This window comes from Macrobrachium rosenbergii, chromosome 17 (genome assembly GCF_040412425.1).
Source record: "Macrobrachium rosenbergii isolate ZJJX-2024 chromosome 17, ASM4041242v1, whole genome shotgun sequence".
In the NCBI taxonomy this organism is placed as follows: Eukaryota; Metazoa; Arthropoda; class Malacostraca; order Decapoda; family Palaemonidae; genus Macrobrachium; species Macrobrachium rosenbergii.
The window spans coordinates 20,707,428-20,733,848 of record NC_089757.1 but is presented as its reverse complement, the minus strand read 5'-3'; the positions used below and the strand labels follow the sequence as shown (position 1 = coordinate 20,733,848).

General features: G+C 38.8%; 1 protein-coding gene across 2 annotated transcripts; it reads left to right on the top strand.

Annotated features, from left to right (window-relative positions):
* Window positions 1-1,581: 1,581 nt before the first annotated feature.
* On the top strand, window positions 1,582-24,857 carry Prp38 (pre-mRNA processing factor 38). 2 transcript variants are annotated; one of them, XR_010855835.1, is made up of 8 exons: window positions 1,595-1,843; window positions 9,761-9,920; window positions 11,713-11,925; window positions 12,461-12,619; window positions 12,964-13,047; window positions 13,952-14,208; window positions 23,225-23,543; window positions 24,171-24,857. XR_010855835.1 is itself a non-coding variant. In XM_067119678.1 (7 exons), the coding sequence occupies exons 1-7, from the start codon at window positions 1,714-1,716 to the stop codon at window positions 23,488-23,490; spliced, it is 1,269 nt and encodes a 422-aa protein (XP_066975779.1). In that variant the 5' UTR covers window positions 1,582-1,713; the 3' UTR covers window positions 23,491-24,857. The 2 variants fall into 2 exon arrangements, 1 of the variants encoding a protein (XP_066975779.1); XM_067119678.1 differs by having other exon boundaries at window positions 1,582-1,843; window positions 23,225-24,857.
* The last annotated feature ends 1,564 nt before the right edge of the window (window positions 24,858-26,421 follow it).

Here is a 26,421-nt window from a genome sequence, read left to right as displayed (position 1 = left end):
ACAAGGCGCTATTTACGACATTAAGATGTGTCCATGATCAGTAACCTATTGGCTGCAATTCTTGTTTCCTAATTCAGACTTGGTTTGTTTTATTCTTGTCTTGTCTGTCATATACAGTTTACACACTTCACCACATTTGAACTGCAGTCTTACGTTACGTGACGCCAGCACAATTTCCACGGACTATAGGCTACCATCATTTTGAACTTAAATTCGTTCTCAAGATGTTCATATCTCTAACACTAGAAACTTGCCAGCCATGATACAAGTCATGTGTTATACGTACCCCATAACACCATTATCATGAATAGTCTTTGCATTTCAGGACCACATTTTAGAATGATGTGGCAAGTTGCACCTGCAATAGATTATCGAATGCTAATCTTATTTCTTTACATCATGGAATGACTGTGGGGAACTTTTTTTGTCAATTAATGTATTACCCACATATCTCACTACGGATATTGCAAATCATCGTTTTTGCTTACAGTTTCCCAATCTGGTTTGTTTCAGAGCCTGCTATCATGTTACGTATCCCGTTCGCTGCATCGTCTTTACTACCGGTATCAGCATTCAGCAAAATGTAATTATCGTTAGAGGTAGACCTCGTATCGAGACGTGGAATGTATTTTAAGGCATTGCCAACCTCACTTTTCTTGATGAGTTTACTTAAAGCATGTGTAAATTTCGTTAATAATACATTTATTTCCATGCTTTTATTTCCATAACTTATCTACTTTATGTTATGTGTTGTCATCTTTCTTACTGCGGTTTGTAACAATTCCGTCTTCGTAAGAATGTCAATCTTTGTCTACGACCTGGGGAAAATAAACTGACTCTCCATCTGTCTCGTTCGCATGCTTTGAAGTTCAGCAATTTTGGCATATCACTCGGTACATTCGCTATTCAGTGACTAAAAAAAATTAAAACATTCAAATCCAGTACACATTTCTGGTTCTAAGTTGCTCTCTCTGAACTGTGGTCATGGACTCAAAGTGAGCCCGTGATCAAAGGTTAGGTGCTCAAGGATGCTATTCGAATAAGTTCATCACCAGTTACATTATGCAATGACAATATTACCGAATTACGCATACCCCTAATTTTCAATGCCTGCCTTTTAAAAACTGTATACCTTTTGCTACCTCTTTCATGCGTTTTCTCAGTAGCTAACCCTAGCTCTGTGTTACTCATTTTTGTTCTACACTACAGATAGTATATTCCGTGGTGTCAACATCTTTTCTACATACCTCACATAACCTATATTCATTACTGCTGCTATAGTAATATTTTTTATATCTAACATTCTTAATTAAAACAATGACATCTTTGACATTTCTGGAGTGTACCCCAACTGCCCTTTCCATCGACAAACTTTGGTTCTGACATTTCTGCTTTCTTTTTGTTCTGCTTTACTTTTATTTCATTTTATTTCACCTGATATTTCATTTTTTCTTCATCTCCGTGGGAGTTTTCTTTGCATAATTTATTACATCTGCTACTCTAATTCCATATTTCTAAAACTGCCTAGCATCGTTATGATCATGCAGAGATCTCCATGCGAGTTGAACCAAGATATAAAGAGAAGAAGAAGAAAGAAGAAGAAGAAGGAGCTTCACCCAAACAACTGTGAACTGAACTCTTAGATAGTATACAAAAACACCGGGACGAGCCAATAGTATATTTTTGACGCTTTGACACCATATTTATTGAAATATGGCTAACCGGACAGTGAAAGATGCCCAGTCTATACATGGCACCAATCCTCAATATCTCGTAGAGAAGATAATTCGGACCAGAATATACGATTCTCGTTACTGGAAAGAAGAATGTTTCGCCCTCACAGGTATGCTAAGATAGGTCGTGCTTAAATGGGAAGATTATTGTCAAGTCTAGGCTAAGCTACTTTTAGCCCTTCTGTAATTCTACAGGGAGCCAAAGTTAACAGAAGGTCCACGAGGTCTGTCCAAGGCTACCATTTAACGGTAGTAGACGTTTCTGGGGGGATAGCCTAGACTACGGCCTGACCGGGCCTGCCGCTAGGGTATCTAACCTCTAGTCCTAGTCTGGCGGTCACTTTAAGGTAACTAGGATGGGACGAATAAGTTGTTTACGTGTTGAAAATATTTCATTTTTTTTATAATAGTGTATGGTAATTTTACATTGGAGTTCCTCAGAGAGATAGGCTATTATTTAATAATATTTTACCGCACCATAGCCTATAGGTATTGCTCCCCCATTGCACAGTGACTATCAGTTCACCTGCAAAGTGGGTGATGTGTTTACTACCAGCCCTTGGGGGTGAACGTAAAAAGATAAAAGAATGTAAATATTATAATATAAACTAAAACATAAACAAATATTATGACCATTGACTGGCAGGAACCAGGCTGTGGTGGTAGTCATCAGTTTCATCCAGTATAGAAGAGGGTTTATGTGATGTAGCCTAGGGTAAAACAATGGGGCATGAGACACATGGGTGGCAGAATTTTCACTTTTCACTTGATAATTAAATAACCAAAAAATTAAACCTTTAAGAAAACCTTTCAAAAGATTTGAACTTCGTTAACAAAATGAGCTATAGGAAACTGCCAAATTAACTAAAATAAGCATGTGAAGTCTTTGTAAAATAAGTGTTGAAGGCAATTTTAAATCCAATATGGCATCCTCCCAGATACTGATGCAAAATGAATGGCAATTGGACACTTCCTTCCCAGTGCTCATTAACAGTGTACTGAACACTAATTGCGTATATATGTAATGTTTATAGATATTACTCAAGATTTTAGTTGTAATCAGCACGATAAAACAACATTTTGTTGCCTATACTAGTGAAAATATCAGACATGTCATGTGGTTGAACTGAAATCCATTTTTACTTGTAATCCATGGTTTTATCCTTACTGACATCACAACTGAAGCTCCACAGTGCTTATTTGATTGTAATTATGCACATTTTGTTCTTAATTCACTCATAATACCACTTAAAATGCTTGAGAATGATTTTTTACAGTACTTTACTCCATCAAAGTAGCGAAACTGTGGTGAGAACAATTTTCCAGCCTTATTGTACATCTAGCTGCCACAAACATCCGAGATCGGACGACGCATTAGTGAATTGTTTATTATAGAAATGTAGTATTTTGTTGTTAGGGCCTGAGACGTAATGTGTACGTAAGAATGTTACCACTTTGGCAAAAATGTACAAAAGTATATGACAGTTTATATAGAATTGGTACAAGAGTCAAGATGCCATGACGTCAAAATACAGGACAGAAATAAAGGTTTTAAATCTAAAATTATTACTTGAAACTCCATTATATTTCTCCATTATATTTGACCAAACTTACACTGTGTATGTGATATATATATTACACTGTATGTAATGTATATTAATAAATAAAAAAAAAAGATAGGAAAAAGCAAAAAATAGCTACATTGTAATGTTCCTAGCAAAAGCGTTGAAATTTGTCTCAGGAATCTGGTTTGCTCCAAAAACAAATTTTTTCAAATGAATTATAATGAACACGTATATAATACATGTACTCAATTTATAACTTTATCCTGATGTTTAGCTACCTAGTTATTTAAATATTATGTAGCGCTCTGGCGTCCTGAAAATTCGCTAGAGTTCCCTGTCCAAGCCCTATAGGCGCCAGCATTCACCACTGATGTCAAGGAAATAGTGTCAGTGTCTATGGTTACAAATATTTTGCAGATTTAATATAGGAAATTGGCAGTTTGTTCACACAAGTGGCTCGCAAATATGGAGATGGCGTCACTCGTCCACTTTTAAAGTGTTTTAAGTAAAAGTTTCTAGAGTGTCAGGGCTGGTAAGTTAGCACCGTGCACGGCTAAATCTTAACAAACCTCTGTTTAATCAGAAATATGCCATTATTTGGTAATTTAGGAGAAAACTGTTACTTTGAAGGAACATAGAGGTCTCGGCGTGTTGTGTAGAGGGGGCATGAGTCTCACGGGTGCTGATGGGGGAGCACTCAAATGTATTTTCTGGAAGTGTCCAAACAATGGAGGAATTACGCAGTGTGCCACGGCCCGAGCATTTACCGTAATACAGGTGAAATAATGTGAGACATTTACTGCCTCTTTATGCTTTCATGTTGAAAAGGTCTGTGGGATGCCATGTTCAGTACCAGTCCATTGAAGATGAATGTAAAAACATAAACAAATGATGGTAATTTCTCACATTAGATTGGTGGATTTCTCAATTGATTGCATCTATACTGCATCCCTTTTCTGTGTTGTTCAATAAAACAATTTCACTAACAAACAATAATTCTGTGGAAAGCTCTTCTGTAAAATTACTGGATGGGCGTAGGAAAGCTTACTTTAGCAAAAGTTTTCTCTGGTTAATTAATATATAACATACTCTAGGGTAATCCCCCATCATCCATCAGTTCCTGGGGTTGTATACCAAAATATTATTGTAAAATTGAAATTAATTAAATTAAGCTAGAACATTAACTAAACACTTTAATTATTACTGATGGGGGAATATTTTTTAAAGTAAAAAAATAGAAAACATTAAAGATCAACAAAAATGCTATCAACCAGATTATATTTATATAAATTCAGTAGAAAATAAATCAGCACGGAAAAAAATTAATGTAATCAGCTGAAAAAATGGCATTTGTTCCAAAAGTAATACAGATCAGAGCCTTTTATATAGGAGTATTGGAGCATTTACAATTTTAAATGACTGGGGAAGGATAAGATTAGGCCAGCATAAAACATTGAAAAACCTTTTTATAAAGTTTGTCCATAAGTTGAAGTGTCAATAAAATCCAATAATGCTACTGTTATGTATTTATGGCCTTGATTTCTCATAAGAAAAACAAATTAACTTGGGACATTTTTGTTCTTTTTGAAAGAATGTAGAAAGGCAGGTTAAGAGCTAAGGACTAAAATAATGCATGCTTATGAAATTGTACAGATGGGTTGACAGAAATTATAATTTTATATGCAAACAAATTTACCAAAAAAACACAGCAGTAATTAATGTTTGTCTGTCTGTAACATGTATGTGCATCTTATTAGTTTGTTTATATATATTGTAACTGGCAGCTTAAAATTTTAAAATTGCAGGTCACGCTAATTTGTTTTGGTTATGGCGACATGCCCCTGCAAAACACTAATAAATCTCGGTGTAAGAGAAGGTACAACACAGCAAAGAGCTTCAATTTGTTTCTGCTGGCTGTGGTTGAAGGACTGTGGTTGGCAGCAGCTTGAATTTTGAAATTTAATAGTTTTGGCGATACTTTGCTGGTTGTTTGCTCTATCTTCGATTGGCTGAAGTCATTTATTTTCAGCAGCCTTCGCAAATTAAGATAGTGTTAGATTTTGATCACTGGGCCGCTTTACAGACTCTGCCCATTTTTTGACTTGTATTAGAATTTTTTTAGATGTCTGAAACTAGTAGTTCTAGTATTAATGTATTGCAGCAAAAATGGCTTTGCCAAAAGTAGACTGACTAAAGAATCTTACAACTCTGACACTTAGGCCAGCTTTGTGTTCAATTGTTTATAGTTTGGGACAAACATAATGCTACAGTGGATATTTGTTGTGAATGTAGAGGCAGGTTAAGCGACTGGGATTTAAAGAAGATGAAGACTTTAGATTCACATCTTAAGAAACTAACTAGAGATAGGAAGAGAAAGCTATTGCTAGGAAAGAGCTAATTTGTTTCTTGGCTGTGGTTGAAGGACTTGGTTGGCTAGTCAGCTTGGAAATTTCATTTGCTGGCTTTGCTCATCCGCGAAGTCAGATGCAGTATTTATTGCCCCTGTAATTTTGATCACTGGTTTACTTCCCATCCCATTGCATCTGACCTCTACCTTTGCAACCCTCTCTAAAGAATTACCTGGCTTCAATACAAACATGTTCAGTGGATTTTGTTGTGAGTATGTTAATTTAAAGGTAAAACCATCTTAAGAAACATGAGATAAGAGCGCTAGGAATCACTACGTCTTGCTGTCTGGTGCAACCCTCCTTTACCTGGCTTACAGGTAAAACCCCATGAGATAAGAGCGGTCACTACGTCTTTGCTGTCTGGCTTACAAGGTAAAACCCCATGAGATAAGAGCGGTCACTACGTCTTTGCTGTTTAAGCACAATTTAAGCACAATTTATCCCTCACGTCAATTGTGCAAGCGACGCTTTGGAAGTGCAAGTCAGTGTTTGCATCGCATTATTTAATGGATATCGAGACTACTTACGATCAGTGTAGTACCTTGGGTCTGTTTTGCGTGGCTGGCATGGTGTTGGGTGAGGAAACGTAGAAAGCAATGTCCTCTCTTTAATCTCTTCGCCTTGCTTAGGGTGTTGAGTTTTTTGGGGAGCCTGGGAGTACTATGTACTTGCAGTACCCTCCAGTCAATTGGTTTTTATGGTTGGGTATTGGTGTTTTTAATTTGGTTTTTGGTGGTTATGGTGACTATTTACTCTGGTTATTTTGTGTGGTACTGCACCCTGGGCAGGGGCATCTTGTTGTTCTTTGCTAGCCCTCGGAAATTAGTCCATCACTACAAAGCACCCACTGAAGCAGTAGGCCCTCAAGGCTTTACCGCCTCACCTCTACTAGATAAGATGAGGGCCAACCTGTAGCAGCTCTCTTATCAGGTAAGGTTCAACAACATTGATTCAGTGTTAGCAAATTTCTATTCTCAAACTCATTACTATTTATAATGTTTTAGGGTAGATATGTCCCACATTCCCACCGCCATTCAATGTGGGATTCAGCTATGTAATTACTTGGTAAGTTACTTAAATAAAAATGACATTTTTATAATAAAGTTTTATATATACTTACCCAGTAATTACATGATCGGAGCCCACCCACCTCCCCTCACTTGGCCATAAGGACTTAAACAAATTGAAGCTCTTTGCTATGTTGTACCTTGCCTTACACCCGAAAGTGGGCAGGGCATGTCTCCATAACCAAAACAAATGAGCATGACCCACTCCATTTTGTTTGTTGTTGTTAAAGAAACTGAATAGCTATGTAATTACTGCAAGTATATATAAAACTTTATTTCATTATAAAAATGTCCTTTTTATATAAGTTACTTACCAAGTAATTACATAACTATTAGTTTCTATTAACCTGGCAGCTAGAATTTTTGGAATTTTGCAGTAGCGCTACTTTTGTTTTGGCTAGGTGAGTGACCCCCCCCCCAACTTTTGGGGTAAGAGAGGAACCAGCTTAGCAAATGAGCTCAGTATGTTTCTGATGGCTGTGGTTACAGTGATTGGCAGCAGCATTTTTTTTTTTTTTTTTGGAATTCTCTCTTTTGATCTTGGGTCATTGGTGAAGTATTCACTTTATGGTAGCCTTTTCGGCACAGTTAGTTAGTGTCAGGTTTTGTTGCAAGACTAGTGTTACCGATTTTGACAGTTATTTGGATTTTCTTTGACTCGACTTGTTAGCATGTCCAACTCGGGCTCTCAAAGTATTAGGTATTGCAGTAAAGGCTGCAACATGAGACTGACTAAATCCTGCTATGACCCTCATACTCTTTGTACTTCTTGCCGAGGTCAAATACGTTCCCCTGATTTGACCTGTAATGAATGTGTGACTTGGGATCCTAAAATGTGGAAGACTGAATAGTCATTTGATGAAATTAGACAGGGATAAAAAGAGGAAAGCAGTGGCTAGAGCTAGTAGTAAAAAGACTTTAGCTAGTCAGGTATCTGCAAAATCTTTGTCTGATAATTCTGATTCTTTATCCTTTGTTCCACCTGATCCCATGTCTCAATCTGTACCAGTTACTCTGCAGTTTGGCTCCCTTACTCCCAATCCTGATCTCATTACCAGCTTTGAGTCGAGAATTAACCTTAAGTTTAGTTTACTCGTTGACACGATGGAGAAAGTTGGTGCTTCTGTTAAAGTCCTAATGGACAAAGTGAATGTGAAAGGTGATAGTGAAGTGTTAGTGGAGGGGTGGCTGTCTGTCCCACCGATTCTCTTAGGCCAAGGACCTTAGCAAACTACAATAAAACTTGGGAGAAGCCAAACTGGACCAAGAACACCACCCTGTGGAACTCCGCAATGGGTCTTGGTTCACTAAAGATCCTGTCCACAGCAACTCGCTGCTGCCTACCTGTAAGGAAATCTTGAAGTAATCCTAAGACATATCCACCCACTCCAAGATTCTGAAGTTTATAAATAAGTGCCTTGTGGCTTACTAAATCAAAAGTGGCACTAAAATCTATTTGAATTACACTGCACTCAAAATTCTTATCAAGGTTCCCTTGCAAAAAGCATATAAAGTCTATAAGAGCAACGCAGGTACCTAACTGCTTTCTATATGCATGTTGACTATCAGCTAACAATCCTTTCGATTCCACATACTTATATAGTGGCTTAAAAATAAGTTTTTCTGCAACTTTGGAGAGCACAGGGAGAATAGAGATTGGCCTGTAGTTACTGCAGTCTGCAGATATGCCACTCTTTGGAACAGGCACTGTATTGCTAAGCTTGTGCTCATCTGCAAAGATATGTCATCATAAAAACTCGATAGAATCTACTAATCTTGGGAGACAACACACTAGAAGCTTTTTTATAAAACAAAGGGAAGAAACTGTCAGGATCTTCTCCACCCCAGCTATCAAGATTATCCAGAACTTTCTTACTGTCCCCAGAGCAAAATGCAAATTTTGTAAGAATAGGTTCAGGATGACAAGTATCAGGGAGAGGGACATCCTTAGCCGATTGCTTAGCTTCAAAAGTTCAGTGAAGCAGTTCAGCCTTTTCCCTAGGCCCAGTAACCAATCTACCATCATCTGTAAGTAGTGGTAGAATGGAAAACGATGCCAGTTTGGTCCACCACAGATGAGTCTGAGTAATTTCTTCAAGTTTTTACTTCTAATACCCATTGCCCAAGCTTCGTAAAAATGAGAAAAAAATGTTACCTTAAGACTGATGTTTAACTTTAAAAATATATTAAGGTAAGAAATAATTACATCATGTTGAGTTATGAAGACTGAAGACCTCTAACTATTGTAGATTCTGAGATCTCTAGAAAAAATGCTTAAATTTTGTTTTTTAAATTGGCCATTAACCGTGAAAATTAGGTTATTGTTGAAGGTTTTTGGGAGTTAGTATCATGTTTGGATAACATATTCTCTTTCCTATCTGTGTTTTTAGTTGCTTTTGCTCTTTGGACAGACATTGTATCAAACAAATTCAAATTGGCCTGGGAGTGTGACCCTTATTTGTGACATAAGATTGCCATAAACTGGTATTGTATACTAAAATTTATTTATAATGTACCAGAATCATGTACAGGCAGTCCCCGGTTTACGACGGTTCTGGCTTACGACGTTCCGAGGTTACGACGCTTTTCAAATATATTCATCAGAAATTATTTCCCGGCTTACGATGCATGTTCCGTTACGACGTTACGATCCGAAAGAAATATGGCCCCAAAACGGCAGAATAATCATAATTTGAAGGTTTTGATGTAAAACTCAATAATAATGCAGTTTACATCGTTTTCACGCACCCAGAGCATTAAAAGTAAGGTTTTCTTATGATTTTTGACAATTTTCCGGCTTACGACGATTTTCGGGTTACGACTCAGCGCAAGAACGGAACCCCTGTCGTAAACCGGGGACCGCCTGTATTTGATGATTGCTTAAGTTATACTCAGTGCATAATTGAATATAATGTAGTGATATGAGAAGTTTTTCTTAAGGTTTTACTTGTTATGTTTTGTTCATGTATGTTTCTTTCATCTTACAGCTGAACTGTTAGTCGATAAAGCAATGGAACTACGAAGTATTGGGGGCGTTTATGGTGGCAACATAAAACCGACTCCATTTTTGTGCCTTATTTTGAAGATGTTGCAGATCCAGCCTGAAAAAGATATCATCATAGAATTTATAAAGCAAGATGAATTCAAGTTAGTATGATACATTTTTTATTTATTACCTTTGCATGTTTTTATGAAAATGTAAACTAGTTTTTCATATCACGCTGGTCTGGGGAATCCTAAGTTGAAAGAGGATATGTTGGCTTGACAGGTGTTGTTTTTCTGCCTGAGATATTGTCAGTAGATATAATTCATATAAAAAAGAGAATAAGGTTCCATTGTGGTACAGAAATGAGGACTAAGAAAAGTAATGACAACATGGTTGTTGGAAGGGTAATTCAGCAGGTTCATGGCCTTTCCCAGAAAGAAGATAACAACAACTTTTTAGTGGAACTGCATGCTGCAGCTATTTATACAGGTACAATCAAAACTAAAATGCACAAAAAACATGTATGAAGGCTGCTCAACAATGTGATCATAAGCAAATTCATAGATAAGGTCACCATGCTTGAAGGGCTGGTATATATCAAGTAGGACAGGGATACCTCAGAAGATTGCCCCTCGTAGGGACATCCAGAAATGAGTCACTGACGAAGTTAGGCTATTCCATACATGGTTTTGAATGAAAGGTGTTTGATTGTCCTCAGATGCTTGAGATCATATATTGATGCAGGCTCAGTGCACACTGTTTTGACTGATATCTTGGGGGTGAGCAAGCTGTCTACAGGATTGGTAACACAGATGTTGAGCAGAACTGTAGCTGACTGGGAATAGTATATTAACGAATAATGTAAGAGCTGTCTCTCCTGTGACACTTCTGGGCGAGGCCAAGGATGTTTTCATGATCCTTGTAATTCCTAAAACCTGGGAAACAAAAATGTGCTGGAACAGGAGCTAAAAATTAAGTTCAAGACTAACTGGAACTTGTGCCGAGGTGATGTGTTGGCAAAGCACTGTGGTAGGTGGGAGCTAACATGTATGCTTACACACAGTGAAAAAACATAAGAAAGAACAATAATGTACTTTTAATTTCCTTTCAATGGAATGTTATGTAGCTCGGCTGCCAGGACACTAATTGGCTGCAGAATAACCATTAGCGAGTGACTCGTTCAATTGTTTTAGATTAAGCCAGCCTTGTGCAGGCACAGGCCTTTGCTCTAGGGCAACCTGTGACTGAGAGACTGTCAGTCAGTCATCATGGCATATCATGCACCTGTGCCACCTGGCCAGTAGTTGCCAGTTACTGCTTGCTGAATACTGCCCTTAGGCTTTTGTTTGAAAGATTAGGGAAGTGATGCAACATTTTATATCCTAATTGTACAGAGAGGCTTGTAATTATTTCCAGCCACAAGTAAAATTTTTTATTCATGAAAAACTGATACCACAAGTATTGAAGCAACTAACACATACGGCTTGATGTGTTAATAGTTTCTTTTATGTGGTAGTGGGCTGGGTTGATTATTGTTTCTGTACATAAATCATATTGATGCCTCTGGCAAGTGTCATTACCAACCAACCTGTGTGGTGGGGTGGGGCTTGTCACCTATGATGCAATGAGAGTGCTGGCGCAATATTTTGAATTTAGGGTTTGCTGCATTAGTGAAATCTATAGCTAAATAATTACTTGGTAAGCATATATAAAACTATTTTATTATAAAAATATTATTTCTCTATATAATGGTTGAATGCTTTGAAATTTCAGTTATTCATGGCTGATTGATGCTTCTGGTTTTCAAGTGACCATTGATGTTATCTCTCTCTTTACAGTATGGGTTTTGGTGTTTCCGCTTTATTGCTGCTCTGCAGAGGAGATAAAGAAATGTTTATTATGTAGTTGGAATGATTTCAGTGAGTTATTAAAAGGCAAATGTTCTGTTCACAGATATGTACGTGCACTTGGAGCATTTTATTTGAGGTTAGTGTATGGATCTCTGGATTGTTACAAATACCTGGAACCTTTACTTAATGACTACAGAAAACTTCGAATTATGGACAGATCTGGTCAATACCAGCTTTCACACATGGATGAATTTATTGACGCACTGTTGAGAGATGAACGATATTGTGATATTATTCTACCAAGAATGCAAAAAAGGTGAGGCTTGTTGGATTATTTTATATATGTAAATAAATTTTAACTGTGGCAGTCAGAAAAGCATTTAATGTGTTACTCTGTTAGAGGTCTTAAAGTGAAAAGGATTGGTGCAGTGAAGTTAACCTGACTGAATAGTCCCCTTTTATTTTTATTCCTATGAAAGGCTAAAACTAGAATGATTTTAGGTTCATAAGTAATTTTATTTGGTTTTCTAACATAGTAAGTGTTCTCATGGTTTAGAAAAGAATTATATAATTTGTTATGCTTGGCTGGATGGGATGGCAAGAGAGGAGTAAGTTTCTTGTACTTATTGCAGAATTTTTTACCAAAATCAAACTGAGGAATAGGTACACTTGGTAAAGCTCTATATTCCTAGTTTATCAGAGGGTTAGGCTAACATTTTTGTATTTCTTGAATGTTAGATATATTTATGGCTTTTGTTAAAACCTAATCTTGATGGTTCCTGTATACACTGATTTAGCGCAATTTATGTTTGCTAGTGTAGCTTTATTATCTAAATTATACTTATTTGCAGATGGGTTCATGAAGCCAATAATGAATTGGAGGGTCGAGTTTCTCTCTTGGATGATGACTTGCTTGATGATCTTGAGAGTGAGAGTGAAGATGAAGAACTCCTGGCTCCACCAGCTCGGCCTCGAAATGAAACCAATGAAACATCCCGGCAAAATGCTAGGTAAACTATCCCTTTTCTTAATTGTCATTTTTTATTATTTTATAAGCAATGCTGTTTTTGGTGTTTAGGTAATTTTGTAATTACTGGGCTGTTAGGAATACAGGGTGTTATATTATATTATATATATAGTATTTTATATTGCATATTGTATTTAGGTAGAGGCACATGACAGTTAAGGTAATTTTATGAAGCATGTTTAGTATCATCTCAAAGAATTAAGCTGATGTTTTGGGTAATGCAGAACTTTTGTGTATATTTGTACATAACATTGGGTGTAGGAGGATACTGTACAGCGTAATTTATAAATCAATCATTACTATTATTTAACTTTTTTCTGTTAACAGAGAGGACAGACATGGAAGAGGACATTCCCCATCAAGACGTTCTCCTGTGAGGGACATGAGAAATGAACGGGACAGAGAGAAAAGGTTAGAGAAACCAAAGTATAAATTTTTACTCCTTAGATTACAGCATTATCTAATTGTTACATAAAAATTTGTCGTAAAATGTCATTTCAATTATTCTTATTCCTCTCATGTCCAAGTGCTGTTCGTAAAACCATATTTTTGACAGTTAAGGAATTTAATCTTAAATCACATTTGTCACATATTCTATGATTGTTGTTTGCTGTAAAGTGACTTATGACTTAGCACTCAAAATAATGTTGTTACACATATCTTCAATATTTACTGTGTTGTTACACATATCTTCAATATTTACTGTGTTGTTTAACAGCTTTAGTTACTATCTTGGCAGAGTTTATAGGAATTTTGTTGTGTCCTTTACTTTCCCTCTGAATATTTCTTAACCTTTGCATGGGGACTTGTGTTGGAGCAGTCCTCCCCTTGCTTTTTAAAATGGGTTCTCAAAGTTAATTTCATTTCATATTTTAGATTTTAAAAATTTTTTCACATGGCAGTCACTTAGATGGAAACCCACCATTTCTTAATTCTCATAGTGATCACATTTAAAGTAAGGCAGTAGAGCATGAAAATAGATTTTCCTGGTACCTTGTCAAGTACTTTTTTTTAATCTGATTCATCTATCCCCCCTCCAGTAAGGTTGGAACATTGTTAAAAGACCAAGAGCTTTGGTCCCTGTGATATCAAATATTATTGTATAAATTTGTACAGAATTTTGTCATATTATAGGTAATCTAGAAGAGATCTTTATGTTTTTCTTATACAGTAGTTTTGAGTTTTCCCTGGCCTGTTATGTACATTCTCTATTTTTGTATGTATTAGTGCAGTTTGAATGTATTTGGTGTCAGTTTTGGCTTTTGTTTCTTATTTACCATATATTAGTTTTTAAAAGTTGGCTTTCACTTTCAAGACATCGCAGTAGAAGCCGATCACGTGAAAGAGACCGTGGTATGGATCGAGATAGAGACAGAGGAATGGAGAGGGATAGAGGTATGGAACGGGATCGAGGAATGGAGAGAATGATGGAAAGAGACCGCATGGACAGAGATAGAGGAATGGAGCGTGATAGAGGAATGGATCGAGATCGGGATAGAATGGAGAGGGAAAAGAAACGACACCGTAGTAGGTCAAGAGAACGTCGCCACCGATCTAGGTCACGATCGCCAGGTAAGCTTTTTTTTCTGTTATTTGTAATATGATGAAATTTTTACTGTGTAAAATTTTGTTGAGCTTAAGGTGTTTCTATTTGAAGAAAAATTTCATGCAATAATAAGGACCCCAAGAATTCAAATTAAGTTGGTAACTAACCAGAAAGGTAATCTGCCCATAGGCAGGTAACACATGTTGTCTTGCTCACCAGAGTAGCTCACTTTTGTGTTGTAAGATATCAAACCTTCACCAGTTTGTTATATGCCTTACAGTATTTGGTTTCATTGCCTCATTTTTTGTTATATGCCTCATTTGGTTTCATTGTTTCATTTTTTATTACCTTTAACAAGGAGGTTAGGGTTTTGGCTTGGTTTATATGTTAATAAGATTACTCAGAAATTGTGTGAATTTTCACAAAAAATTTGACAAAAGGTGGCCTTAATACTTGCAACAAGTCATTAGATTTTGGGAGACTGGAATGCCCTTTTTGTGGTGGATTTTGCAGCTGTGGCGGAGGTTTAGTCTGCAAACATTCTTGTTGGAAAGAAATATGGTATGGTTATGCCAAAAGTGGGCAACATCAAAATGTAATTTTTATATCACCAAAATATAATTTTTATATAAGTAACTTATTACCAAGTAACTACATAGCTATTAGTTTCACTTAACCGCGGCAGTTCAAAATTTGAAATTTGCAGTAACGCGCTACTGTTTTAGTGTAGGTAACTAGAACCCACCCTCTATCAGGGAAGAATAGGTACAACAGTGCTGAAGAGCCCAATTCGTTTCTGCCGGTCAACAAGTGTACAATGGTTGTTTGAGCAGCTCTGATTTGAATTTCGCCATATGGTTGTATCTTTCGTCTTTGGTGAAGTATTCATTCATGTTGGCAGCACACTACTTATTGGCTTAGCTAGTTCCTTATTTAGACTTGTGACTTTTTGTGACTTATTATGTTAGAGTCTAGCGAGTTTAGTATTAGGTATTGCAGCAAAGGCTGTAATACTAGACTTACTTCTGCTAAGTATGATTTGCACATTTTGTGTTGCCATCGTAGAGGACAGATTTGCTCGTTTGAACTTAAATGTAACGAATGCAAAGACTGGGATCAGGGTAAATGGAAAGTTTTGGAAGTACATCTAGTTACAGTAAACCCCCGTATTTGCGTTCTCACGATTCGCTGACACCTATTCGCGGATTTCTCTATGGAACATATACAGTATACACAATATTCGTGGAAAATTCTCCCATTCATGGTATTTTTCACTGAGAAATATTCACTAATTACTGTATTTTCATATCTTTTCATGACTAAATGTGCTTTTTGTGATAAAACTATTAAAAAACTCAGATGCCCAGGTAGTGCTCGAGTTACGATAATTTGCCTTACGATAATTCAATTTTGCGTTGGGGTAAGCAATTAATACTAATACAACAATATTTATAAAATATTTTTAAATTTCGCACGGGCGCAGGCAGAAGCGTACAATCAGGCAGTAAGAGAGACCAAATTACAATAGACCAACCTCTTTTCCTCCATCTCTTTATCCTATCTTCTAGTTAAAAAAAGTAAAATAAAATGATAAAAGTATTGTTAGTAACGTTATACTCTTGCGTAAGTGCGTACAGCCATAAGTAACCGAACGAGAAACTGTTGTTATGCTTATAACCGAATTGGTAACAACAACTGTTTTGCTTGTATTTCAACCATCGTAAGGTAGTAAACAATTACCGTAGTTATGTTACCAATGACGTTAAGTAGAATAGGACTGATTCGGTATGGATAAAAGATCGGCAAGGAAATATACTGCTAAATTTAAGCTGCAAGTTGTAGCTGAAACTGAGAAAACAATATTCAATCTGCTAATGACTATAAATTATCTTGCATCAGCAACATGGATGAAACTCAACCATAAGTAAAATTGGAGAGAAAAGTATTTTAATCAAAACTACAGGACATGAAAGAATACATTACTGCTGTTTCTACGCCGATAAACAATAAATACGTAAAGCTCGTATTATGATGAAATCAAGTGAAAATGGCGAATGGAATCTTGATTTTTTTTTTTTTATACAAAACAAAGATACCCCCAAACAGCTAACGTCATCTATTAATGAAAAAATAGCTTAAATTAATTTCACAGTGAGACGTTCGACATAAAAATACTTTGTATAACAAAACATAACCTTGCCCCATATAAATAAAGTATCTAGAGATTCATTTACGCTAACTGGAAGCAAGAAAAGTGCTCTGAACGGAGTTAAATACGGCGAAATAAACTTGTCGCGCAATTGATTTCCAAACCAAAACATTGATTGCTATGATCGCAGTTTATAATAAAAAATCAATATAAAAATATATATACAATATTATTGGATACAGTGAAGTACATTAAACCCCCTGTATTCATGAGGGATGCGTACCACACCCCCCTGCGCGAATTGCTAAAATCCATGAATACTTAAAACCTCTCCAAAAACACTTAGAACTGCCTATTTTGATAGTTTAAACACATGAAAAACCCTCTAAAAATGCTTACACCTGAGTATTTTAATAGTTTTATCACAAAAAGTGCATTTAGTCATGAAAATGATATGAATATATAGTAATCAGTGAATATTTCTCAAAGAGAAATACCACGAATACATGAGTCCTCGAATTGTGAGAACACGAATACGGGGGTTTACTGTAAAGCATAACATTTGAAAAGATCCATGGAAAGATGCATATCCGTTATGTTGATGTTTGTATAATAAGATATTAGTATGTGAATACAGAGTACAGTATAATGTAGGCTAGGCTACTGTATATGTATACGACGTACTATAGTGTAGGCTAAGCTAATTCTTATTTGTTATTCAATTTCTCTTTGTATTGAATTATAATAAGTCAATCTGCGTGAACCTCCAGAATTAGCTGATAGTTATAATTATACTGTACAGTATATGTATAGAGTATACTTTATAGTGTGGGCTAGGCTACCATATATGTATATATGGTACTGAATACCCTAGTGTAGGCTAGGCTATATTCGAGATACGTTTTTTCCAACAAACGGTGGGTTTTTTTGGAGCCCAACCCCACCGTAAGTAGGATAATACCTGCATGAGCATTTTTAGTTGTTTTGTGTTGGAACTATCAAAATAGGCAGTTCTAAGTGTTTTTAAAAGGGTTTTAAGTATTCGTGGATTTTAGCTATTCGCGGGGGGTGTGGTACGCATCGCCTGCGAATACAGGGGGTTTACTGTAGACTCCAAAGAGAGACAGAGAAAGGCGGCTGCTAGAGCCGAGGCTAAAGGTTTAGCTAGTCAGGTTTCTACTCCGAAATTGGATATTGCTTCTCAATCTGTACCTTCTACACCTGTAATTGCTTTCTCCCCCAATTACCAGCCTTCTTACTTTTCCTCAAACTCCGTTACCTGGCTCCCATTCTTCCGAACCTCATGCCAAAAGTTTGGTCTGCTGTAGCCCAAATCGGGTCTTTGGTTAAGGCCCTTATGGACCAGGTAAGTGTGATTAGTGTTGGTGCAAATGCAGTGCAAGTGGAGGAGGTGGCTACTCATCCCACTGATGCTTCTAGACAAAGGTCAATGTTAGACTCCCCAAACCTGGGAGGAAGCAAACCGGAAGTCCAAGGGTTGGTTGGGTTTGTCCATGGGTAGTTGTCATCTCAACCAAGCCTGTTGATTGAACCCAGGACTTGGTGGGGTTCGCCATTGGAAAGGAATCCATACAGGTGTGCTTGCCCTGCTGTCCAGTGATTCAGACACCAGTGCAGACGGGGCATAAACGTTTTTCAAGTGTCAAGGCAAGCTTCCCAGGGAACAAGAGCACAGTCCTTTTCCCTTCCTGCAGTTTTGGGTTAGTCCTGAGTGGGTTGTGCATAACACTTTGGTGACGGAGAGCCAGTCTTTGACGCAGCATTCCTCATCCAAGTTGTCAGAACGCCCAGTGTCTGAACGTACGGTGTCAAAGTTTTCTGTGTCCAAACGGCCAGTGTCCAAATGCCTAACTTCCAGTCCCAATCGGCTTGTGCATGATACTTCGATGGAGGCGAGCCGGTCTTTGACGCGGCATTCCTCATCCAAGTTGTCCAAGCGTCCAACTTTCGAGTGAACAGTGTCCGAATGCCCAATGTCCGAGCATATAGTGTCAGATCACCGTGTCTGAGCGATCTATGTCCGAGTGCCCAGTTTCCAAGCACCACGTCTCGCGTTCATTACACTCGGTGCCAGTAGCTAAGAGTTTGGCGCCAACGCCTGCCATCATAGATCTTCATTGGAACCTATCCAGTGGCAGTTGGATAACATCCTTTGCCTTTTACAAAAGCGACCTGCTGCTACTCAGGATCAGGCGGACTTAGTTCCTTCTCCCATTTCATCCAATGAGGAAGCCAACGAAGAAGCCATAGATCAAGAACACCCTACGACAGCATGTTCAGCGCTCTTGAGGTACTTCCTCTTCTGCTGTCCAACTTTCTTGTATCCAAGGGCCCCATTGTCACCTGGTTCTGCCTCCATGATGAGACAGCCGGTAGAGGCCTCCAGACTACCAAAGATGGTCCTCTCCTCATCCTCTAGAAAGGCTTTAGCGGGCATTGACAGTTGGTTAGCAGGAAAGAGGGAGCTTGGTAAGGCGGTTTTCAGCTCGCCTCCCTCCCATCTGTCACCAAGGAGGTACTAGTCCTTCTCCACTGGGGAAGTGCCTTCGCTGGGAGTTTCTGTCTCCTCCCAGGGAGAACTTCTCCAGCCTTGTGGACTCAACGCGGAGATCGGCTCTTAACTCCGCTAAGATCATGCTCATGTCTTCAGAGTTAGACCATTTTGTGAAAGACGTTTTTAGTCTTTGACGTATTCAGCTTCCTGGACTAGACAGTTGGGGCGTTAGCCAAGAAAATATAAGACTGTAGTACACTTCAAGAGGACTTTGCTGCGGACTGGCTGGGAGTGCTCTTGTGTGCAGATAAGGCCATTAGGGATGGCTCCCAGGAGCTGGCTACCTTATTCTCCATGGGAGGTCTTAAGAAAAGGGAACTGTGGTGTACCTTTACCACTAAAGGTGTTACTCCCTTTCAGAGATCAGCTCTCTTGTTTGCACCTTTAGATCGGTCAGTTTTATTCCCAAGAGCTACAACAGAGCAGATCGTGTCGGACTTACAGAAGTCAACACAGGACCTTTTGATGCAGTCGACAAGGTGTGCCAAGGAACCAACCCGTGGCACTTCAGTCTCGTTCAGCATGAGAACTGTCTCCCCGTTGCAACAACAGCCCTTTCGAGGTGGAAGGACCAAATTTCAGCTCCGCCCACACTGAATCTGTGATCACTCCAGCCAACCATGAAGTCGTCCTCCAACCCGGCCTCTCGCAAGTGAGGTTCCGGTCCTCCGTGTCCCCGTAGGAGGCCAGTTGGCAGAGGAAAACTCTCCCAGACGCCTTCATTTTCTGCATCACTCCCGAGATCAAGGAGGATCTTTGGTGGTGGCTTGCAGAGGAGAGGTTCTTAGTAGGAAAGTCACTGCACCCGCTGGCCCGACCTAACGTTGTACTCAGACGCGTCGGATCTGGGTTGGGGGCTGCTTTTGAATGATATGGAAATTTCCATGAAGTGGTCATTAGAAGAAATGAGACTACATATAAATGTAAGGAAACTGAAAGCAATTCACTTGGCCCTTCAGCATTTTGCGACAAAGATATGCGGCAAGACAGTCACAGTCCACTCTGACAACATGACTGCATTGGCCTACATAAAAAATCAGTGAGGGACTCACTCCTCCTCCCTTTATGAAGCAGCCAAGGATCTTCTTCTCTGGGCAAAGGAACAACCACACCAGGATAATATCTTGCTTCATCCAGGGAAAGTTAAACACTCTTGTGGACGAGTTAATTCACTGCAAACAGGTCCTACCGACGGAATGGATGCTGAATCCACAGGTGTGCACTGACCTGTGGAAACGGTGGGGAAAGCTGTCAATAGACCTGTTTGCGACGACAAGGAATCATCGCCTCCTGGTCTACTGTTCTCCGGACCCGGACCCTCGGGCATGGGTGATGGATGCCATGCTTCAGGACTGGTCAGACTTGGATGTCCATGCCTTCCCACCGTTCAGCATGGTGAGAGAAGTCCTAAACAAGTTCATGACTCAAACCAATGTATCCATGACACTTGTAGCTCCGTTTTGGCCATAGGAGGAGTGGTTCCCAGACCTTCTCGGTCTCTTAATAGACTTCCCTAGACTTCTACCTCAGAAGAGAAGCTTTCTAAAGCAGCCTCACTTCCATCACTTCCATCTAGGCTTATCCACTCTCGCTCTGACAGGCTTCAGACTGTCAGGGAGCTTGTCAGAGCGAAGGGCTTTTCAAGAAAGCTGCAGAAGCAATCGCAAAGTGCAGACGTTAGTCTTCCACCAATGTCTACTAGGCGAAGTGCGTTCACAGTCAAGAGTTTGTTAAATATCCTTGGGCCAGTAGACCAGGAGAGAGCTCTTTGCCCAGTTAGAGCACTTAAGTACTACTTGGATAGGACCAAAGGGATTTGAGGTCCCTCTCAGAATCTATGGTGTTCGGTGAAAAACCCCTCATGATCATTATGTAAGAATGCCTTGACCTTCTTTTTAAAGTTTTATTTCTAAGTCACACTCAAAGATTCAAGAAGAATATCTCCCTGTTTTTAAAGTCAAAGCTCATGAGATTAGAGCAGGAGCCACTTTGTTGGTTTTTAAGAAGAACTTGTCGCTCTCCACGATTCTTCAACCAACTTACTGGAAGTTAAAATCAGTGTTTGCCTCCCATTATTTGCATGATGTGGGGACAGTCTGTAATAATTGCAGTACGTTAGGCCCATTGGCCGTGGCTGGCATAGTATTGGGGAAAGAAGGATAGGGGATATCCCTTCTAGTCCTCTATCTCCTATCTCCTTGCCTTGTTAAAGGATGCCAAGTTTTGGGATGCCTGATGGTACAGTGTTCCAGGAGTACCCACCAGTCATTGTTTTTAATGGTTGGGTGATGGTTTTGTTTATTAATATTGTGTGGTAACAGATTTTTGGTTGTATTCATTGTATTGCACCCAGGGCAAGGGCATTTATTTTGTAAGGCCTTGTCAGTCTTTGGAGTACTCCTCGACTGCAAGGTTCTCCCACTGAAGTAGAGACAACTCTCGGCTTAACTGCCGTGTCACTACAGGTTGAGATGAGCGCCCACCAGAGGCAGTATCTTCCTGCTGCAGCTCTTTCACCAGGTAAGATTACAACAAGCATTACACCAGTGCTAGCTATCTTTTTATTTCAAATTGATCTCCTTTAATGAGTGTTTTTGGGTAGAACTTGTACATGCTTTCTACTGCCTGTCAATGTGGGATTCAATTGTGTAGTTACTTGGTAAGTTACTTACATAAAAATGACATTTTTATGATAAAGTTTAATATATACTTACCAAGTAACTACATGATCAAAGCCCTCCCACCTCCCCTCATGGACATAGGGCACAAACGAATTGGGCTCTTCAGCACTGTTTGTACCTATTCTTCCCTGATAGTGGGTGGGGTCTAGTTACTTACACTAAAACAATAGCGCATTACCGCGAATTTCGTTTTGAACTGCTGCGGTGAAGTGAAACTAATAGCAATGTAGTTACTTGGTAAGCATATATAAAACTTTATCATAAAAATTTCATTTTTATGATGATGTTTATAACATTGAATCTCTATTCACAATCACATTGGCTGTGTATATGGAGAATTGAGGTCCTCCCTACCTAATGAACCATCGTCCCAGCTTTTTTAGCATTCTTTGATGGGTTTTTGTCTGCTAGGAGGGAGTTTGTACTGCTGAGAAGGTGGCCGAAACTCTTGACAGTGACCTCCATTGGTATCAAGTGTTTCCAGGATAGGGCATTTTAGTTTTTAGAATCTCTTCAACTTATGGTTTGGTGAAGAGAACAAATGAGTGAGGCCATATGATGATCATATCTCCTTATAGTACCTTGAACTTTCATCTGTAATACATTCATGAGGATTGTAGAAATCAGCTTCACAAAAGGTACATCAAAACTGTTGCTGTCAAGCCATTTTCCTCCTGTTAAAGCCAACTCCCACCTTCACCAATGGCATTACATTTATAGTTGTGCAGAATGACATAATCCTATCTATTATCGCATTAGAGACAGATTGTAATATCTGTCACCTGTTGCTGGCTGAAGAGTCTGAAGACACATTGGTAAGAATTGGGGACATGCTGTTTACAAGCTGTCTCCTGAGTGAATTTGAACTACTGGTCCATGCAGACTTAAGTAAGGTTTTTGAGGTGAATGCTCTTTGGCATTTTTTGACTGGGTGAGCACAAAAAATTATTCTTTGTTTAGAAAGGACATAAATGAGCTGCGTTACCTGACAGGCCTTTGCATGTGTGCTGAGGCACCTTGGAAATGGGTCAAAACAGTAATAGCCTTGGGTAAACTTTAACCCCCAAAACAGTGGACTCAAGGTTGATCTGGGAGAAATACGGTAAGATGTTGGTGCTAGGGAGACACTTTGCAAAATAAGTGATGTGAGCATCAGTAGAATTCAGAATGGAGTAGGTGCTTGTTTCCAGTACAATGGTGCAAATGGGATGAGTTCTACAAAGAATTAGGAATCTTGTGGTTATGTATCGTGTTGTAGTGAGCAAATTATTATAAAGATCTTTGATATTGATCAGATTTTCCTAGTAACTCCTACAGTTCAAGTCAAGGCTGACTTACCATTGCTCTATCAAATTTGTGAATGTTGTTTTATCCATTCAAGGAATTCTCGTTTTACTACATGGATGCTTTTCTTGAATTCGCTTTTCTTGAATTCACAAGCTTTACTCAGTAAATCTCATTATTATTCAAAGTTAACTTGCAACCAAAGGCTGCAGTCTACATACAGTGAAGTATGTTCATACACAGAATGAAAATGAACTCAAACAAAAATTAATTTTTAATGATTATTGTATTTAGAAAATCCAAGACTGCATTATCATCATCATTGTCATGTGTTTTTATTGCAATACTTGCAGGACACCATCATCGTGAGAGGGCTAGAGGAGATAAGGATCGAGATCACAGACACGGAGATCGGGAAAAAGAGCGTGGAGATAGAGATCATGGGAGAGAAAGAAATAGAGACCGGGACAGAGATCGTGATAGAGGTGATCGTAAAGACAAGCACCACCGTAGTGGACGCAGTAAACGTGATATGTCTGGTATGAGTAAGGAGGATTTGGAGATTGCAGAGGCCAATGCCCTTAGAGCTCAACTTGGCTTGCCACCATTGCGACCTTAAAAAGTCAAGGTTGACAGTATGAGAATTAACCTAATTTAAAAATAGCAAGTATGGTAAGTGCAATTCCATTTTATTTTGTTAGTAATAAAATCCCTTGAAACTTTTCTGGGTATAAGATAGTAAAATTGTAAACTTGTTGTACTGAATCAAATTATGTAAGTAATCAGAATGGGTTTATTATTGTGTAGCTGGTATAAGGGACTTTGGAAATGAAGCGGTCTCATGGATAGTTTATTATTTTTTCTTCTGTTGTAGAAGACAGTTACATTTCTAGTCAAAGACATAAAGAATTTGCAATCAAAAGGAAAGAGTAAATTTTTTTTAATGGTACAATGAGGTACTTAGCTCATCTGCAAAAAAAGCAAACTTCTTGGGCTTGCATAAATGTTTTCTCAGAATTGGTAAAATTCTCAAAAATTCAAAAACTTCAAATTCTAAAATATTTCTCCAGGATTTTGTATTCAAGACATGCCATACAGTGTTGTTGAAAGTATGACTGTTGTATTTTTTATGTACAGAGGCTGATTCTTGCAAGACAAATCATCAGCTATGTGTATCTGTGCTAAATGGTTTCATGTATAGGCTGTTCGAGATGTCACTTTATTTTTACTGTACTAGGTGTATTGTTTCTCAAACTTTCCTGTTGGTTTTATTATTTTTTTTGGTATTTTTTTTTCCAGTTGCCATGTTTGATGGGAGTACTTCATTTTTTTTTAGAATAAAGTTGGAATTTAGTTTATTTTATAGTCATGTACAGTTAGTTTTCCTTGACAGTATAGCATTTTTAACGTAATTGTTTTGAAAATTAGGTTCTCAATTTACTACAGTGTTGTTGCTTTTGGTTTTGATATTCTGCCTTCTTATACCTTAATTAAGGGTTTATATGAATTTTACATAACTTCCTGCATTTTGATTTTGTTGTAAATTTCTTAATGAACAGATATTTTACAGAGTATAGTAAGTTTTGTAACTGGGGTAACTGTGCTAGGAAGTTGGTAAATTTTAAAAGAAATTTGCATTTTTTTACTGGCTGTAGGTATAAGATCTGTTCTGACATGATGGAAGTACAAGTAAAGGAGAAGAATATAGAATAGAATTTGCATTATATAAAATAAATATCTCCTTGCTCTTATTTAGTTTAGTTATACACAGAACATTTTAAATGAAAATGGAAAATTTTTTATTAATATACTGTCCATGGTGGTGTTTTCAATTTAAGTGCTCAGGTTTGCTGGTTTCGTGTACTAATTACAGACGTTTAGGAGAGATGGGATTGTCTACTGTAATTTTGTGAATAAACTTTTTTATGTCAATTGTCAGTTGTTATGTAGGCAGTTTCACATTAAAAAGGGAATCTTTTTGAAAAATAATTTTTTCATCATTCAAGCCTTCTATTTTTGATAGCGTAGCCACTGTAAGTCCTCAAAGGAGATATGTACACTTTATGGTACCCCCAGGGCTCCATAAGACAGACCAACCAATCTCAAAGAATTCTCTTATACAGGAGTCCCCTGTTATCAGCGATCCAGTTTTATGGCACTTGTCCAGTGATGACGATAACTGGATTTTTTACACCAATCTCCATTATTGGTGCTGATCCCCAGTTATCGGTGCTGATCCCCACTTATCGTCGGCGCCGATCCCCTGGTTATTGGCGCCGATAACCAGGGATCGGCGCTCTTATCACCGATTTTCGGTTATCGTCATGCTGTCGGGAACGAAACCCCCGCCGATAACCGGGGACTGCCTGTAGATGGTCTCGGCCAGAAGAGTGCTAATTGGCACAGTGATAGAGCCATCTTGTCCTGATTCCTTTATATTCTATCTCCTGTCCTACAACGACAACTTAAGCATTTTCCTTCAGATGTGACAACACCGCATATGTCGGCTATATTCCTCATTACACACCAGGCCTGTGCAAGATAAAATGTTCACTATTCTGGCCAAGACCAACTATAAAAGAATTCTACAGAGCCCTCGGGGGACCATGAGAGTGTAACTCCTTTGGGGACTTAATGACTCCCAAAAAAAGGTTTTTCCTGCATCAAAACCTGTTTGTTCCTACAAGAATACAAACCTTCAGTCTTTACATGAGGAATTACCTTCAGCGTAAGCTGGAGCAGGCTATTCTAAAACATCAAGGTTGTTCGGTAGTTAAACTTCCGGTGGGAGGGCCGAGGGATACCCTCACCACCTCCCACTATTGAGTGATGCATCCATTTGCCTTTCAACTTTGTTCAGAGATGGAAATACCTTTCCTGTCTCGAGGTAGGACCATCACCTGTCTAGAACACCAGACAGCTAACCTGTAAGCAAACTTGATGCTCAAGAGAAGAGATGCAGTTCTCTCTTGAGCTGCCAAGTTCGTAGGTCCTTAGTTAGTTCTGACCTTGAGAAATGGACTGTTGCTGGGTTCCGCTTCTCTTTTCAATCAAGAGCAAGTGGACACCACGGTGGATAGACGGAGAGCCGACAATAACGACCATCTCGTCCACCACACAGTGGCAAAGACCTCCAGGTCTCCACGTGCTACTGCAGCCCGACCTTCGGGTTAGGCTGGCACTTCCTCTACGGGTCCTAAGAAATCCCAGAATTCTAAGGGCCCTCGCAGGAATACCCATCCTTCTGCCCCTGTCAGGAAGGGTGCACACCAGCATCCCTTTCAGCCCTCAGCCCAGCCAGGGAGAGGAGGCAAGGGTAGGAAAAAGAGAAGAGGACGGTAGCGGTGGCGTTCCTCCACACATGCTGCCATTCGTGTAGGGGGTGCCTGTTCAGCCACGTGGCAACATGGCAGTGACACGGAGCTGAGACCTGGGTAGTGAATGTCCTTTAGGTATGCTATTTACTTCCCTTCGAGTCTCCTCCACCTCTCACCAGCCTTCCGGTCCATATACAAACGTATGTTCCCAGCTTGCTAAAGGATTGCGCCCT

Coding starts and splice junctions, on each gene's coding strand:
- Prp38 (XM_067119678.1), top strand. CDS start 1,714: ATGGCTAACCGGACAGTGAAAGATGCCCAGTCTATACATGGCACCAAT. Junction 9,921..11,712: donor ATAAAGCAAGATGAATTCAA/GTTAGTATGATA, acceptor TTCTGTTCACAG/ATATGTACGTGCACTTGGAG. Junction 13,048..13,951: donor GAACGGGACAGAGAGAAAAG/GTTAGAGAAACC, acceptor TTCACTTTCAAG/ACATCGCAGTAGAAGCCGAT.